Below are 18,436 nucleotides of genomic sequence, written 5' to 3'. Positions count from 1 at the left end.
GCTCTTTCAGGCTCTTTCAGGCTCTTTCAGGCTCTTTCAGGCTCTTTTTCAGGCTCTTTTTCAGGCTCTCACACTTGTGTGACATGACTACATAAAAGAGAGTATCTTGTGCAATAAATCTTCCAAAAATTGGAACACCTTGACATGGCTCATAAGTAGTCTCTCACTGATGACTCAGCTGTATCTTCAATGAGGAGATTTTGCCAGTCCTGTGTTCTCAATCAAGGAAATGTCATGAGCCAAAGTTTTGGGAGCATCGAGGACCAAGAGTTCCTCTCAGCCCCTTATGGAAGCGTTCAGAAAGTCACTGCTGCAGAACAGCCACTCTTTCATCCAGCCATCTACTGAAACTGCATGAGTATACCTGGGGCGAGTCCTTCTCACAACTGTGTCCTAAAACAGGGCTGTACTCTTCCTCCATAACAGAAACTGAGATGCCCTTGCAGGCAGTAATGTGTTCTTTTGTTTGTTGCCAGGGCTCATCTGCATCCCAGACTATCCTTTTGGCAAACAACAAGCAGCCTTCAATTTTGTCTCGCTCCTGACAAAGCCAGAAGCCGTCCTCGTCCTTATGCAGGTGCAAGATGAGTGCAACAAGGCAGCTTCCATGTCTCTGTTTAACACAAGCTTAGCTGAGCATGTCAGCTTGGAGGAATTTGAAGAGATTCAGACCCAGACCTTCACTCAGGTGAGAGGAGCCGTAGGCCCTCTAGGCAGCATCAGCCAGTGCTGTCCATGAGCTTGGTCATGCCTCAGTCAAGTGGCCACATAGGGCTGCAGAACCCCTTTTTCCTCTTCCTTTTCTCATGCAGATTGCAGTCCTGATTGGCAATTACAGGTTTCCCATTTGCTTTTATTTCCCCATCCCTTCAGCTGCAAAGCATAAGAGCTCTGATTTCTCCTGAAGGCTCATGGGGGTAATGCTTTCCTACACTCTATGTTCTTTATGTGCTTAATTAGATTACTCTGCTTGCAATGCCAATAGACTAGGACAAAAAAAAAAATTGCAGCTCTGTAATAACTCTCACCAGAAGATTTTCACGCTCTCTAAATGAGGACAGCACTTTGCACACTGGAACATGGCCATGCACAGTACACAGCTTACTGATGCTTCTGCAGTAAATCGGGGCAGAGAGCAGGTATGGGTCCTTCCCAGTTCCACGCTGCTTCAGCTTGGCAGTGCTGTCATCTGCAGAGTGACTGAGGTTGTGTTATTGCATACAAGCAGCAGCTGCCTGTGGAGCAGAAGTGACACTTGGTGGTATTTTAATAAAAGAAAACACTGCAGGCTGCTTGCTGCCCTTGGCTACTTCCTTCCTTCTCCTTGCTTGTCAAGAGAAGACAACAGTGTGTCCTTTACTTGCTCATCATACTGTCTACGCAACTTTTTATGAGACCCTGACACAGACAGCTCCAGGGATACTGTTCAATAGAAAAGAGAACAAAAAGGGAAGACTGTATGAAAAGAAAGAAGAGAGCTCTCCTGCTTTTTAATATTGGGCTTTCTTTTTGTATGTCTATCAGTGAAGGTGTACACTGAGGCAGATGACACATGTGTGTGCATGGAGAGCCACCACAGCTAAAATAGTGCTACTCAGTTACTTTGCACAGAGAGACCCAGCTATCCCTACCATACTGCTTCTTCATCAGCCCTTGGAAGATGACACAGTTCACTTTGTTTCTCTGCCCTAGGTGCAGGCTTTTCTCAACGGTACTTGGATCAATACGCTCACGACCGCAGTGAAGATCGGCCTGAGAAATGCAGGCAAAGGCTGGTACAACCTGGAGCAGAGCAGCTGGGATGTCTACCAGATGTCCAAACTGCATAAGCTGATGGAGCGCGTCAAATTCATCCTGCAGGACTCGGTGCGCTACCTGGTGCAGAACTCACTGATCAGATTCATCCAGTTTTTGCTGGATGCTTGCCATGGTATCTTGAATTGCTCAGAAGATATGGAATGGGGAGATGACCTCATCAATAGTCCCTACAGGTAAGGAAGGGAGAGAAAAGAAGGTCAAAGGATGGAAAGAGCAGAAAAGTGAAGTGCCGTTGCCTTTCTGAGTACTGTCGTTGCAAACAAGCTTTGCACTGCAGGAGGGGTTTAGGCTGCTCCCTGCTCCCCCACCTCACATACTCCCATGGGTCTGGGAGCCTGACACAAAGATTGTCGTTCTGCTAGTACAGATTTCAAGTGTACTTGATTTAGTGAGATGAGACAGCACAGCAAAACCAAGGTCTGTTACCTTACCTTAATGTTCCAAAGACTAACCATGTCCAGCATCCTCAAAGGAGCAATTAATTACTGCTAACTACTTATTGGAGGCCAGGAAGAAGAATGCCAAGAGGTATTATGGACGCTTAATTCCATTCTTGTGTTAAAACTCAGGATTAAGATCTGTCCTAAAGAATGCTGAATTCAGTCAAGGTGCTCACATTTTTTTTTTTCCTTTGAGTATTTTAAAATTTTAAAAAATTGTCATTTTAAAAGGAGAGGTTTAGAAATAGAACGTTTTGAAGCTGAAGCCACTCATGTGGGGCTTTTACCAGAGACTTTGAAACCAGTGGAAGTCTTTACGCTAACTTCAGCTGATCGTGATCTGGGCTGGTGCCACGTGAGATGAGGAAGTGCTCCATACCATTTCTGGGAGGTGCATTTTGGGAGTATTTTGGAGAGGCTGAATGCCTGCTTTGAAAAGTGTCTGCAGGTCTTCTGTAAAGCAGCTCTATAGGGTCATGACTGTTGGGGGTCTTAGGATGTCATGATTGCCACTTCCTTCTCCCTGCTCAGATGAGAGGTCTCAATGCCCTTACTGGTAACACCAGAATGCAGTTTTCTTGTTTTGATCTGCATAGGGGTGTCCTCCTCTCCTCTGCTCTCATCTCTTGGTGTTTAGATATTAGCATCAGTTGTGTGCCATCGTCTCAAAAAACATCCCTGCTCTTCCTCGTCTCCTCTCACTGCAGGCCTCGAAGGAATCCAATCTTTGCTATTGACCTCGTGCTCGACGACAGTGGTGTTCACTTCAGCCCCCCTGCAGAGAGTTTTAAGGAATCCCTCCTTTCTCTGTTGGACAAGGGAATAATGGTGACTCACGCTATCCCACAGCTGGAGAAGGTGACTATTCTGCATCCATAGTGATACAGCTGTGCAGGCTGTATTGCAGCTGGGCATAGACACCCTCAAGCCTGTACTGAGGGAGAGAGCTGCAGAAGTCGATAGCGGGCAATCCAGTTTAATTAGTTTGGGCACATCACTGTGCTAATACAGTTCTATTCTAACAGGGTTTCTCCATGCTGTGCACCCCTTTATTTTGCATGGCTTCTGTTTTTGAAGTAGCAGGTTCAATGGAGAGACATTGCCAAGGGAGGTGGTGGAGTCACTGACCCTGGGGGTGTTCAAGGAAAGGCTGGGTGTTGTGTTGAGGGACATGGTTTAGTGGGAGCTATTGGGAATAGGTGAACAGTTGGAGTGGATGAGCTTTTAGGTCTTTTCCAACCTTGGTGATTCTATGATTCTATCATTTTATGTCCTAAGTAGCCTGGTTGCTTTGAGTTCATGGCAGCTAGCAAAAATAGGTTCATAAAGGAACTGGCACCTATTCCAGTGCCAGCAGTGTGGTGCAGATCTCTTCTGTGTATGTATCCTTCTCCCATTTATTATAAAAGACCAAGCTCTCTATATCCTTCTCTCTGGGGTGTACCATGACACTGATAGAACAATTTCTGAGGCACTGTAGAAGGATGACATCCCAAAGATGCCACCTCTTCTTTGGGGGCCGTGGTTGGCTGTGCTAGTCCCGAAAGAGCTCTATCCCTCCTCTTCCAGTACGTGGTGGAGAACATACCTGTCACAGGGACACCCTTTCTGGAGTCAGTGGACCTTCATGAACCAGAAGTGGAAGAAATGCGTGTGGCTCTGCAGTCTGCCCTTCAGAAGGCACTGATCCCCCTCCAAGCCTATGCTAAGAAATACGAGAACTTCCTGGAGCTCCATAACAGTGATGTCCAGTTCTTCCTGAAGTAAGTGGTGAATCGCAGCCGGGCCTCTGAAACAAACAGCAAACCTGAAGCTGTTGTGTGGATGCATGTGAGAGTGCAGGACCTGTTTTGAGCCCACTAGTCTGTATGAAGAGTCTCAGATGCCCATAACATCAGAGGCAGCCTTCAGCCACAGGCAGTGGTCTGTGTTTTTAGAGGAAATTGGTGATGGCAGTGAGAATTTCTTTGTGCTTCTGAGAGCAGTCACATTCCTGACATGTTTGTAAGTGTAATTGGAGATATTAATGGCCCTAAAAATGACTCATGCTGTTTGAAAATCCAATTAGCATGCTTGACTCTGACCTCCTTCGAACACTGTCTGTTCAAGCTGATAACATTCTGTAGGAAGTAATGTTTTCTTCTGTTTCAGCCTCATTGTTTTCACTGCCGAAGCTCCTCTTTACACCTATGCTGTCCTTTAGTCTCCAGTTACTTTAATGGTCTTTTTTTGGCATCTTTTCTCCAGTCAGTACAAACAGTGGAGCTGAAGTCCCGTTTTCTTTTGTTATTCCAAATTCAGTAACTTACAAATGCTGTGTGACAAGCTCCTATGTCTTCCCAGAACACACTGTTTTCTAATCTTCCCCTGTTTATACCTGCACTTTAATTTTGGCTCTACTTCTCCTCTTGCCTTAACACCTCTTCCAGCATTCTTCCACTCCTTTCCTGCAGATAAGTTATTTTTTTTTTTGCTCATATTCCTCTGTTGACACACCTATTGTGCTCTAAAATCCATTGTAGGTTTGTGTCTGTCCTCTCTCTTCCTCCCCTGTAATGTTCCCCAGCTGCACACCAATTCAGTGTCTTCTTGTACTTTATTGTGATATAAACACACTCCTCACTCCCTATGTAGACATGTCTAAAAGGCATTGGTGGCCTCTCAGTCTGTGGCTACAGAAGTTGTATGCATTCAAATAGGATCTGTTCTAGTAGCTGTGAACACATTATGAACTTCATGTCTTTGGGTGGGCATGTCTGCACATCTTTTGAACAGCAGGGACATTCAGATAAACTTAAGGGCTACGTGATTACTTTTGTTGGTGCTTTTACTTGCAGAGACTACGAAGAGCAATGTCCATCTGCCCAGGAGGTAACGACTATAGTGAACACGTACTTGTCTGAAAAGGAAAACCTGGACAATTCTCTACCTATTTCTGTCATCATTGGTCCCTTCAGTGTCAGAGTAGAAGGCGTTAAGACAAACTTGTCCAAAAAGTACAGTGCACTTGCCACTGCCATGTTGGACTTACTGGCTGAAAACCTCCATGCAAGGGTGAAGAATGTAAGTCACCTGGTTTAATCTGTTGCCTGTCAGTGTCTTGTCCATCTGCTTTTGAAATTGCTGTGTTTGTGAGATGGCCAAAAGGCAGCAACTGAGCCCGTATTAATGAGAAAGATTATGCTGGAGTTATTTGTTAATAAATGAAGAAATCAGGAGGAGAGATGCACAGACTCGGCCAAAAGATGATTTTATTTGCCTGACAAAAATCTTTTGAGATGTAAGTCCCCTGCCATCTTATAGGAATGTGACTGTGGATTGAGAACCTCCACCTAATAGGAGGCTGGAATATCCTTCTAGTTGCTCTGAAGATGACTGAAATACAGACAGTTATTGCTTCCAGTTCTCAATGAGATGAGGCTTGCTAGCCCCATGCTGAAGCTGCACACCTGATGGTCTTTTTGCTTCGTCCTCCTGCAGATCTGCGATGCATACAGAGCTGTCAGCTCGAGGATACATGAGGCACCAAACAATATTGAGGAGCTGACTGAGCTGCGGGAGTGGATGAAGGCAGTCCCTGAGCAGCTGGCTGTGCAGGAGGTAGGGCATGCTCTTCCCATGGGCACCAAGGGCAGTGGGGAGAAAACTTGTTAGTGCAATGTTTGGTGTCTCAAGCAAAAATCCATTGTTTTAAGCTTGCTTGTCTATGTATGCAAGGCCGTACGATTCCTAGCTATCAGAATTGTATTTTTAAATATGTATAACACTAAAAAACATTGAAAATTAATACTGCCTTCAAGAAAGCATTCCTGCTACCAAATGCTTATAGTGCTTAACTAATTTCTTCTAATAGGACATCTTAGTGCTGAGTTACCCCAAAGCAGTTTGCTGAGTAGGTCTCTTTCCAGTTGTGCACGATAAACAAATGCAGCAAGCTGTAAGCTGACTTGTGCATGCCAAGGGAACAACCTGGAGGATAACCCAAAGCTGGAGGATAACCCAAAGCTGGAGGATAACCCAAAGCACTCCACTTCTGACCAGCACGTTTCACTCATGTAGAACAGAGAGAGATATGGTGGCTTGATCATTAGTGGAAGGAGAGCTTGGAAATTCATTTCCACTATTCACACAACAGAGAAGCAGCCTTCCATCCCATTAAGCTTGTGTGACTAAGGCCCTCCAAAGGCACCTCATGAAAATGGTGTTGGGATTAACATGTTCTAAAGGTGTCTTTTTTGCTCTGTTTCTCTCACCGTGTGCAGGAACTGATTTGTGAAGTCATGGAAGATTACAAAGTCATGGAGGAATTCCTTTACAATCTCACCGAGGAAGATTTCAATGACAAGTGAGCACGAGTGTCATTCCTCCCACTGTCAAAGAGGGACACTTTGCAGCAATTGCTACTCTCAGTGCTTCAGGGTCTGTGTGTCTAACAAAAGCTCCAGCAGAACCTTTAAGTGCCACTCTGCTATATGAGCACTGAATTCTTGAAATGGAGCTTACAGAGAAGCATGGACTCAAGCTGCCTTCAGGCCTGGGCCAAGGCAAACTGGTAGTTATTAACCTGTTTAAACATATTAAAGCTCTTCTATCTTGGTTTTTCGGAGACCTTTGCACAGTGCAGAAGAAAACTAACAGCCCACAAACAAAAACCCACAGAAACTCCACAGAGAAGCAGCTCAGCTCTAGCACAGCTTAGCATTGGGTCTACTGGCCAAACCTGGCACATGCAGCACTATTAGGTGGTGGCTGCATCCCCAGGAGCTTGGCAGGTCCATGGCCTTGAGTATAATGCTGTAGAGCTTGCATCTGGCGTTGCACAAGCTCACGAGTCCAAATGGAGTAATAGTGAGCAATGGCTAAGTAAGAACCAAGAAACATGCCTTAGAATAAGCAGCCACATTGGACAGCCTCTCCTATATCTGCATCGTGCTTCCTGGAGCACTCTGCAAATGCCAGGGCTTCACTTTATCTGGGTTATCCTGGTCTCTCACTTCCCTGCTTAACAGGAAACTGGTTTTATCAGTAGTCCTGAAAAGCTAAAATCCAAAATTCTCAGCCCATTTGTTCCAGTTCTTTGTGAACACAGTCAAAGAAAGACATTCCCTCTGGATGCCTACTGTTGTTTTGCTGTCTTCCTGCTTTTCAGCAAGATTACTAGATTTGTACCTCTTAAAAAGACCCTCCACCTCTCTTGAGAGTTCTCAAATTCAATAGCCTAGTCATAAGGGCTACATAGAAACAAGAAACTGGGAAGATTTATTTGTCAAAACCACATGAATTTCTGTTTTTGTAAAGCTTCCCTGTTTGGTTGGAGTTTGCTTTCTCATTCTGTTCTTTTCAGCGTTTCAAACATATGCTCAAAAAGCCTCTCTCTTTCTCTCATGGCATCATGTGAGTGCAGGTGGGCTGCAAGTTACTGGCCCCTGAAAATAGCTGTGCAGACGGAGGCTGTTCAGCTCCAACACGTGCAGGATGAAGAGAGATTCCGTGAAATGCAAGTATTGGATCACAACACGTTTGAAGAGAAACTGGAGGACATGAAGGTATTAAGCTCCTGACAATAAACTGTCCAGAGATGGGGGGGCTTCAAACATCTTGTGGTTACCCATGGAAAACTTCAGATGAGATTTAAGTGATCTTAGGGCAGTGTATTATTGGGCCCAAAATTATCCAAAAGAAACCTCTGCTTTTTATTGTAGTTGGGCTTTCATTAAGGACTTTCTTTTTTAATTTACTTTTTAGTACAGTACTCTTCCTGGTGAAAAATCAGTATTTCCTGCAAAAGTAATACACAATATTCTGATTCATAGGCATCACAAGCACTTCTTTCTTATGTACTCAGTTCCCTACAAAGCATCCTCCATGATGTACTGCCATCAAGGGTGAAATAAGAGAAGTCAGGGAACTCACCTTGCGTGGAAGACCCTGAAACAGGGGCAGAGTTTTGGAAAAATCTTAACTTTGAATATAACGAGCACACCAGGAAGCTGAGATTTCCAGAACTCAGGTTCTCAGCCCCACCTCACGCCTGCCTTTTCTCTTCCAGCTGACTGTAGGTGAATTTTCTGTCCAGGTGGACATCAGACAAGCTCATACTTTGGCTAATGAAGCAAGACTGGTCGGGAAGCAGCTGAAGGAGCTTCAGAATTTAGCAATTCTCTACAACAACCGGGAAAAAATCTTTGGGATGAAAGTTACTAATGTAAGTATTCCCGTACCTAGAGAATCCTAACCTGTATTGGGCCTCCTGGGTAGGTAGGTAGGTAGAGCAACTAATAAGTCACAGTTGCTCCAGAAGAAATTCTTCATGCTCTTCTGGGTTTTCTGATGCTGACTAGGGGCACTCCTTAATCCCATAGAGTGGCTGTGCTGCTCTATCACTCCGTGCTGAAGAAGAGCTGGTCCCAGATGAGTGTTCATGACCCTGATATCATAGAATCATAGAATGGCCTGCGTTGAAAAGGACCACAATGATCATTTAGTTCCAACCCCCTGCTGTGTGCAGGGTTGCCAGCCACAAGACCAGGCTGCCCAGAGCCACATCCAGCCTGGCCTTGGATGGATCCAGGGATTATATTGCCCTTTCTACAAGAAATTTTGGGTGTACGTGCTCAGACCTGAGTGATGTTGATAGAGGAGTCAGAAAGGTGGGTCTCAATGCAGCAGATAACATGCATCGATTTCTGTAAGGCAGTTACTGCAGTTGTGTGGATGTAAATGACAGTGGTTGCATAGTGGTGAGCAGTGGTGGCAGGGCTCAGATGGTGACATGTTCTCCTACAGCAACAGTTTATATGGTTAGAAATACTCGTTTTTGCCTGTGGCTGTTCAGCTGTCAATGTGTCACTGTCACCCACATCCAACCCAGTCTGGCTGCAGAGCAGAAGTGAAGCTTACACGGTGCTTTCCTACTTCTCAGGCTGTGATTATTTCACTGTAAGGACCCAAATTCCCATATGTTCAAAAGGAAGTGCACTGTGTGCTTCTGAGTGTACGTGGGCTGCCCATCAAGGCCTCTTCATTCACAACAGAGCATTTGTAAGGAAAGTTGGGGGGGTGCTTTCTATCCCAGGTGTGCTGCAGCCTGGCCATGTAATGCCCAACTTTGCTGGTTGCTCTTTGTTGGAATCTATGTTGTGGTCCCAAGAGAAGACAGTCTGATGCATCCTCTTGAAAGGAGTAGTTTTCTCATTGCTTGCTTGAGGTTCAAAAAAGAATTGTGCCCTTTTTAAGCCTTTTGACATGCTTTTTTTTCTTTCTTTCTTTCTAAAGTACAAGAAGCTATCCAGGATGGTGAAGGACTTCCAGCCATATTGTGATCTCTGGACTACGGTGTCAGACTGGCTGCACTGGTGTAAGAGCTGGATGGAAGGTCCCCTCGTTGAAATTGAAGCTGAGCAGCTAGAAAAGAACGTCAATAACTCTTTTAAGACAATGCAGAAGTGCGTGAGGCAGTTCAAAAACTCACCAGGTACCTGGACTGTGTGGGGAAAGGATGGTGGTGCACGTATTGATATGAAGAACATCACAGCATGCTCAGAACAGGGAACTGTAAGGATGTCACATGAGTGTGTGGTGTGTATTAGAGCCAGCTGAGAAACTGCTCATATGGCTTTTCTCTTTTTTTGTTGTTCTTTTTTTTTTTCTGTAGGTATGATTCACATCTAGATGCTAGTTTTGCTGCTTCAAGTACTAGTTTGGCATAGAAACAACAACCCTCCGGATTACTTTTATACCTAATTCTCAAGACAGTACTGAGATAAGAGCCATCCTCTTATGCTGCAGTTTGTTTCACTCTGTACAAATTATTAAATATTATCTAGTTACTCATAAAGAATTAATATGTAGTCTGGTGGCTAATGAGAGGCCAGAGGCTCATGGGTTTAAAGCCTTAGTTAGGTCAGGCAGGAAAGGGATTTGAAGCTGGGTGCTGTTCTTTGGCCAATCTTATTTCTTCCATGGGCCAATTAATTTAATGGAAAGTCATAAAAGATCTTATTTTAAAAAAAATAAAATTGCAAGGACTGGAAATAATCTGTAGAATGCAGGAACTGTTTTTCTTCCTATGCAAATGTATATGAAATATAAATGATCTCATCCAGCCCTTGCAAGTCACATGAAGATCTTCTTATCATCACCCCTAGTAAAAGTGGAATTGAGTGTTCAGTCACAGCTTAACTTCCCATTCCTTGATGCTGGGAGATCCGTTGGTCATTCTTTGGAGCTAGTTCTAAAATCTACCAGATGGCTTAGATTGAAATATATTTTGCAGTGGGGAATTTTTGATTCATCCTTTTTAACTTGAACTCTCTCTTAAACAATGCCATGAATCAGCCCCAGTGGAGGAGGTGATGAGTGGATGCGTAACTATGAATCATTATGGTAAACAGAAATACTAAGAATACCTGCTGATATTCGTGGCAATATTCCCTTCCACCTGGTGTAATGTGTGCTTTGGCCTTGAGCCTCCTTGCCTTTGCATGCCACCATCAGGGATGTGGGGTGCTCACATCCTCGCTGCCACTATGCAGCACTGCCATGCAGGGTCTTCAAGCCTGCATTTTTTCCATTGCTTTCTCTCCTGTTGCTTTTCCCCATACCCTGTGTCTACAAGCACCTCAGGCTTTAGGTAACTTTTGTAGGAAATTAAGGCAACTTCCTCACACGCTGTTATTGCTGATGGGTTTTTTTTCCGATTCTCTTCCTGAAAGCATGCCAGGGGGTGGCAATGGAGTTCCGAGACAAGATTGAAGAGTTCCGACTCTACGTCCCCTTAATCCAAGGGCTGAACAATCCTGGTATGAAGAGGCGGCACTGGGAGATGCTGTCAGAAGATACAAACATGGATATCAAGCTAGAATCCGATCTGACGCTTCGTCGCTGTTTGGAGATGAACCTGCAGGACCATATTGAGAGTATTACCAAAGTGGCTGAGATAGCTGGCAAGGAATACGCTATTGAGAATGTGAGGAGAGAGGGATTTGTGTCCCATTGTTTGTAGGGATATTTCTGTTGGACTTCTGTTGAGCAGCCATTCGTTGCCTTGGGTGGCACTCATGTGCTTCCAGAGCTTTATGTGCATTCTGCAGCACATCTCAGGAGTCCCTTAGAGATGGGAGCAACGGCCACCTGATTAAATTTGTGCACTGGAAGTTATTTTGCTTTGCAGGGAACCCACAGTTGCAGCATGACAGCACTACCTGGTGGTTATGTTGATCCACTGGTTGGTTCCCTCACTTCAGTGTGAGATTGGTAACTGTTCAAGTTAAAATCAATCGATTGACAGTGTTCTGCCTGCCAAAAGTCATGTCAGGAAGATTAGCTGTGACTAGAAATGGAGGTCGCAAATCCTTCCACGTGGTGAATGCGTGCAGGGAGGATTTGCTGCCTCTGGAGAGTTATAGGCTGGATAGTCTTCCAGTTTCAGTTCATCAGTGCTGATGTGATCTAAGGTAGTATTGGTTGAAAATCATTACTGTATGGCAGTTTTTGTACTCTGAAATCTCAGGTGAGTTCCCAGTGGATAGCTGCCCCTTCCACAAAGCCATCATAACCATTATCCTTAACAGAAACTCTGCTGGCATCCTCTGTGCATCCAAGTAGTATCGGTGATGCTCCGGATTCTGAAACTGCCTTCTCCTCTCCAGATGTCCTTTTAGGACAGCATCAAGGCGTTGAGTCCATGGGCAAATGGATGCATTATCTACACAGCTGCAGTTTTCAGTGAAATCCAAGGGCAAAAATCTGTCAGCAGGCATTAGGAGAGATGTGGGAGATGCAATAACCATCGCATAGGTTGTACCTGAGAGTTAAATTTGTCCCTCTGTTCTAGGCACTCAACAAGATGGAGAGTGAATGGAGCTCTGTTTCATTTACTGTGTCGCTTTACAAAGACACGGGTACCTTTGTTCTGAAGAACACTGATGAAGCTTCTCAGCTCCTAGATGATCATATTGTCATGATTCAGAGCATGTCCTTCTCACCATTCAAAAAGCCTTTTGAGGACAGAATGAACACATGGGAAAATAAGCTGAAGATGACTCAGGTACTAGTCTCTTAGCTACATATATCTGAAGGCCAGCATCTAGCACGTGCTGCCATGCTTTAACATCAGCACTGTGGGGGGTTACACAACTGTCAGGAAGATCATTTCCTGGGAGGCAGAAGTCTGGTTAAATCTGATTCTAAAAAAAGGAGACAAACTCAGTGCCTTATTCTGCAAACAGAAGTGATGAAATTTCAGCCCTTTTTACTACCTTTGACAACACTTTTTGGTGGCATCTCTAATAACATTACACTAAGTGGACCTTACAGCTTCTTTACAAGCCATGTGCTAATCATGCTGAACTAAAGCCTGAGTGCTGTCCACACAAAACCATTTACGTATTACAGGATGGAATGCTGTTGTTCAGAACAAGATCTGGCAAACGATGCCTTCTATGTCAGACCTGAGCCTGAATGTGCAGGATGCAGCAGGGCTCTACCAGCAGAACAGCATTTTGTTGCAGGGGAAAAATTTCTGTATAACTGTCTTGCTGGAGAACTCTGTGTTTGATTTACAGCAGCACTGTTGCTTGTTATTCATAATTGCCTGTTTATTGGTGCTTACCATCTGGGTGAGCTTGGGCCATAGGTTGCTAGAGAGCTGATCTTGTCTCACAAGGATACAGAAATGCTACTGTAAGCCCTAAGGCAGAAGGTGATGTGGGGAATTGCAGTTATTTACTGCGTAGTTTTGACTGTGACATTTTGTTTGCACCCTGCCTTTCCTACTTCTTCCTTAGGTTTCCTACTTCTTTCCTTACTTCTTCGCTCATTCCTGTCTGTAAAGGCTCATGAATCCTCTCCTGGGATGTGGCTTAGCAGGGTTAGCTGATGGGGTATGGCAAACACAGCTGTCTGCATTATGAGGAAACCACTTCTTGCTAGGTCAAGTGACTGCATGTGTGCAGGGAATGGTAGAAGACAGCTTCCTGTAAGCAAGGCTGCTTTCCTCTGGCAGGCAGAAAGGCAGTCAGACACACCGCTCTGTGGGCTTAGGCAGGTTCCCCACACCTTCCAGTCTTCCTGCAAATGCATGACAAACATAACAGGGTTAACTCTGTGATGTCTACCTTAAATGATTGACTTTTCATTCGTTCTCTTAATTTGGAGAAGATTGTTTGAAGATCTATTTGTGGATTGTTCTGTAGGCAAGGCTTTAGCTAGTTTATGTGAGACAGGGGAGAGGATGTGACAGAACTGCACAGTCTGAGGTGTTTTATTTGTCATTCTTTTTGCCCAAAAAAGCTCTTTTCACAAAATGAATTCCCAGCTCATTTTACAAAAGCAGTATCTGCTGTGAAATACAGAAACACGAGCCACAAAAATTTGACCTGGCACCACAAAGCCCCTTTGAGATCAAGTATCAACTCATACGTAGATCCATACCGCCTCCATTAAACTCGTAAGTGCTGATTCTGATGCCTGCTGACAGCAGTTAGCAATAGGAGTGTTTATATAATTTTATTGTTTATTTTCTGAGAAGGACCTTCCAGTTCCTGGCTCTGCAATTTACACTGTGGTAGGTTTAGGTGCAGCATCAGTTCCTTTTTTGTTTTATTCACTCATTTCTTAGCACGTTTTGTTGCCCAGTTTTGATTGCTTTAGTCAAGCAGGTTCATGGAGAGGTGTCCTGTCCTTCCCACTAGGATGTCCTGGAGGAATGGTTGAACTGCCAGTGCTCTTGGCTCTATCTGGAGCCCATCTTTAGGTCAGAAGACATCAAAAGACAGCTGCCAGTGGAAAGTGAGCGCTTTCAGATGATGGATGCAGACTGGAGGATCATCATGAAGAACGCTAATGAAAATCCTGAGGTGAGTGCCTTGATAAATCGCAGTTATCCCAGATTCCTTGGAGCTGTATCACACAAGAGTTATTGCTTTTGCAATGATCTGGGCATGATCAGTGCTGTATAAACAGTAAGACCTTGCCCAGATCAGTGTGCTAGATTTCTTCTCTTGGACCATGAGCTTTCCATGCTAAGTCCACAGAGTCGTTCTCTGTGAAGTCTTGCATCAGTCTGCTGTCTCTCATGGTGTCTTCCCTAGCACAAAGACTGTCCAACAACTCTTGTACCCAGCTCCAACTCTAACCACAAGACACCTCCTTCAATTCTTCCTCAAGGCTGAATCTGTAAGGTAGTTTAGGGTCATTGGTTTCTGCGTCCCAATCCAAGTGCTCTGCACTCCTCTGCTTTCCAATTCCCAGGACTCCATCACCACTTGTCTTCCTTATTACAAATGTTAGTATTTAAAGGAATCCGGACATATATTTGTCATATTCATAAGTACTATTTCCCTTCCTTGCCCACAGAGCTCACACCTCTGCAGATCCTTGTGAAAGCTCTCTTGTGAATGAATCATTTTGATCCTATCCACTGGGCAGCTCAATTATCTCCAGTGCCTTATGCCCACATGCTCAGAATACTGACGTTTCCTGTGTCCCTGCTCTGCTTATAGGTGATGTCTTTCTGCCCTGATCCTGTGCTGCTAGAAAACCTGCAAAAATGTAACAAATTACTGGAGCTCGTGCAGAAAGGGCTGAGTGAATACCTGGAGACCAAGAGAGGTGCTTTTCCCAGGTAACCTCAGATTTCAGTGGGCTGGATCACAGTTTCTGGTTCAGAACATATGAAAGGAGTGGTTCACTCCAGTTAACTGTGCCAAGAAAGAGCACAGCAAAAAAGTGTAAGCTTATGATATTGTCATGAGAGTGCAAACATCGAGAAAGGCTGTGCCTTTCAATGCTGCCATCTGATGGGGAAAATACAGGCAGGCACAGAAGTTGTAAGTGAAGGGCGGTCCGGTTGCATAGTGCGTATCTGTGCCTTTCCGTTGGGATTGGTCTGTAAAGGATGGCAGGAAGCAAAACAACCTCCATGTAACTGCCCCTTATTCCTGAAGGAATGCTGCTATTCTTTGAAAGCTGCTTTTCATGAATGTAATTGATTAATGAAGAAGTAGAGAGAGGTAGATGGCTAGACCGTGGCTGGCACTTCTACACAAATACAAAGAGATCGATGAGCAGTCAAAAATGGGGCTTGTTCCTCCTCTTGCCAGGACTCCATCCATGATGCTGTGTTAAAAAGAATCTCTTCCTACTGCTCAATCTTTGTTTTCAGGTTCTACTTCCTTTCGGACGATGAGCTGCTGGAAATACTATCCCAGACAAAAGACCCCACTGCTGTACAGCCTCACCTTCGGAAATGCTTTGAGAACATTGCACGGGTAAGCAAAGCAAGCACTTAGAGGTTTGGCCCACCTCTGGGGAGCTCATGTCATGGGAACTTAGGGGCGTTCTGAGATCTGGGGGAGTTTTCATATTCTGCTGTATGGAAACGTATCTCCTGTAAGCACTGCAAGATGCAAACAGCCACCAGGAGAACGCAACAAGTTGGCTCTTTCAGGCAGTTTCCCTCTTCCATGAGGGATAAAAGCCTTGAGTTCATTCTGCCCTTTCCTGAACAGCATTAAGAAAAGAGGTGGGGTGGGTAAGTCACTGAGTCTGCAAAGCATAAAAATACATCTCCAGCAGAACAGCTCTCCACAGTTAACTGGCTGCCCAGGAGAGGGATCCAAGCAACCTCACTTCAGACGTTTCAGAGCCAGACATGTGCCTGTGAACTGGATGCACATGATTTGCTTTTAGACAACGGGGGAAGACAGGCATCTGCAAAAGTCAGCTTACTGGAATGTTTCTTAGATGACCAACTAAGGAGCAGTGGACGCTCCTGAAAATACCTGTCTGTCTCACCATGGAGGCTGGGAGAAATAGAGTAGCAGAATGATTTGGGTTTGGATTTGTGTTGGAACTTTGCACCCGCAGACAAGCGACATCTTTCACTAGATCGTCTTGTCCAGTAGCCTAGTTGCTAAATAGCTCAGTTGTAGCTCTCTACTCACAGACACCTGGTGAGGGTGGTATCCCCTGCTTACAGACAGCCTCAGGAGGGAGTAAACAAGGCTAAATTGAACTGAGTTTCTGCTTTCATCCTGATTTAGGGGCTGGGTGGGGTTAACCCTGCTATTTTCCTCTTTATTATTCCTAATTGACTTCAGACTCCACGCTAGACACAGTTCACGCCACTGCAATACTCAGACATGGAAACCAATCTCCTAGTCATTAGCTTGGGAAAATAGAAAGGAAATTGAACTGGAAACCTGATGCAAAGCTATTGGAATAAATAAGGGGACTCTCAGTGATATGCTGGGGCAGCAGAGAAGCTGTTAAAATTTTACTTTTAAAACCAGGCACTCTGACCTCAGGGAAAACAACCTGAATCTACAGAATTGAACAAGAATCAAGGGTTTGAATTCCAGACAGGCTGAGAAATGTTCATCCCACCTATAATTCGATTTGCTTCACCTGAACAAAACCTGTGATGTGAATCTCCTATTTTTGTGTGATCACCCTCCTATTTTTTTTGAGGAGGCTGTCTTGCACATCTGTGACACTTTGTTATTCCCAGCCAAGTTGGGCACCACATTTATAGTGAGCATTCTATGCTATATCCTGACTGTTGTTCAGTGGCTGGAAGGCAGGGATAGAAAATTGCCATTCACGTCTCCTGTTGTGTTTCCTACATTAGCTACAGTTCCAGGAGGATCTGCAGATCACACACATGTATTCTGCTGAAGGAGAAGAGGTGAAGCTGTTTGCTGCCATTTATCCCAGTGACAATGTGGAGGACTGGCTGCTGGAAGTTGAGAAATCCATGAAGGCCAGCGTACGGGACAACATAGAAAGATCAGTTGGTGTTTATCCAGAGGTGAGAGTTTTATCACAGACTTGCAGTTCTGTGGTGACTTGGTCCTAGGCTTACCACAGAAGTCACCAGTGATGGGGCTAATGAACTGATGATATTCTACCAGTTGTTAAATACAACCTGCAGAAGGCACAGTTCAGCAAACAGTGCACGGTCCAGAGGATGCAAGCTCTGCACGCTGATATGACGACTACAAAATACCTCCCTGTATCACAGAACAGCCCTCTGAATCCATTTCTATTCCCCTCTTCTTTCGTAGAAGGATACTCTCTTAGAAGGTCTTCACCAGCACTCATGTTTCACACACTGTGCTGAGGTCCAGTAAAGGCAACAGTCAGTGATCACAGGGAATGCGTCTTGGTTCTGGTTTCTGTGTAAAAGCTATGCTGGTAGAAAATAAGAAATAAAAAGTAAATAATTAAGGAAAGTCTCTTCAATAATAACTCAGTTCTTATTTGTTAATGATGCATCTCACAGTAGGAAATGAGTCATTCTTACTGTCATTTATTTTCTTGTTTTCAAGACACCTCGTACTACGTGGGTCTTGCAATGGCCTGGCCAGGTGACCATTGTTGGCTGTCAGATTTTCTGGACAAAGGAGGTGTCTGAAGCTCTGGAATCAGGAGATTTGTCCAGCAGGCTTTTCCCACAGCTGAGTGCTCAGGTAGGAAAATGAAGGTAAAGGTAAGATCTTGTCAGAACTGAACTTCTCGGTCATCAGATAGCTTGTGAATACAGGCAGGACGATCTGCTATAGCAGAAACACTGACATACTGCACCATCAGAATTCCAAGGGTTGTGCTTTTGTCTCTTAACCTGAACCACCACATGTATACTACCTGAAATCAGCTCCCAAAACCTGGTTGGCTCCATGTATGTCACTAGAGGGTGTTGTTTGGAAATGCACTCCTGCGTGGTATGGTTCAAGAAATAGGTAACAGGTTGCCATCATCTTAATGATTAGGACATTTGTTGTCATAAATCTCAAATAATGCGAGGACTGCTAATAGTATCACTGCAAACTCCTGCAGCTTCCTCCAGAGGGGAGCAGAGGGGCAGTGCTGATCTCCTCTCTCTGGTGACAGTGACAGGACATGAGGGGGACGTCTTGGATCTGTGTCAGGAGAGGGTCAGGCTGGGTGTTAGGAAAAGGTTCTTTACCAGAGGGAAGCAGGCATGGAACAGGCTCCCCAGGGCAGTGGTCACAGCCCCAGGCTGCTGAAGTTTAAAGAGCACTTGCAAAAATAAGGTTTGAATTCTGAATGGTCCTATGTGGAGTCAGAAGTTGGACATGATGACCTTTTGGGGTCCATTCCAACTTGATACTCTGTGATTCTCTGAAGCTCCATGGCAAGTCAGCCCTGAGGCA

At 44.7% G+C, this 18,436-nt stretch overlaps 1 protein-coding gene across 1 annotated transcript in view; it reads left to right on the top strand.

Moving 5' to 3' along the window:
• The window catches only part of DNAH1 (dynein axonemal heavy chain 1), a 72,283-nt gene that overhangs the window by 13,402 nt on the left and 40,445 nt on the right, over positions 1–18,436 (top strand). The window contains exons 11-27 of the mRNA XM_042823792.1: positions 477–688; positions 1,693–1,991; positions 2,966–3,116; positions 3,828–4,021; positions 5,096–5,321; positions 5,739–5,858; positions 6,521–6,603; positions 7,663–7,804; positions 8,308–8,463; positions 9,534–9,732; positions 10,973–11,226; positions 12,094–12,306; positions 13,952–14,116; positions 14,762–14,883; positions 15,424–15,529; positions 16,891–17,070; positions 17,591–17,731. Coding sequence (XP_042679726.1) covers positions 477–688; positions 1,693–1,991; positions 2,966–3,116; positions 3,828–4,021; positions 5,096–5,321; positions 5,739–5,858; positions 6,521–6,603; positions 7,663–7,804; positions 8,308–8,463; positions 9,534–9,732; positions 10,973–11,226; positions 12,094–12,306; positions 13,952–14,116; positions 14,762–14,883; positions 15,424–15,529; positions 16,891–17,070; positions 17,591–17,731 — 2,963 coding nt within the window. The remainder of the gene's footprint in view (positions 1–476; positions 689–1,692; positions 1,992–2,965; positions 3,117–3,827; positions 4,022–5,095; positions 5,322–5,738; positions 5,859–6,520; positions 6,604–7,662; positions 7,805–8,307; positions 8,464–9,533; positions 9,733–10,972; positions 11,227–12,093; positions 12,307–13,951; positions 14,117–14,761; positions 14,884–15,423; positions 15,530–16,890; positions 17,071–17,590; positions 17,732–18,436) is intronic.

This window comes from Centrocercus urophasianus, unplaced genomic scaffold, assembly GCF_019232065.1.
Source record: "Centrocercus urophasianus isolate 14NV4802_14NV808 unplaced genomic scaffold, USGS_Curo_1.0 seq_22, whole genome shotgun sequence".
Taxonomy (NCBI): domain Eukaryota; kingdom Metazoa; phylum Chordata; class Aves; order Galliformes; family Phasianidae; genus Centrocercus; species Centrocercus urophasianus.
The sequence above is the reverse complement of the archived record's forward strand: the minus strand, read 5'-3'. Positions and strand labels throughout refer to the sequence as shown.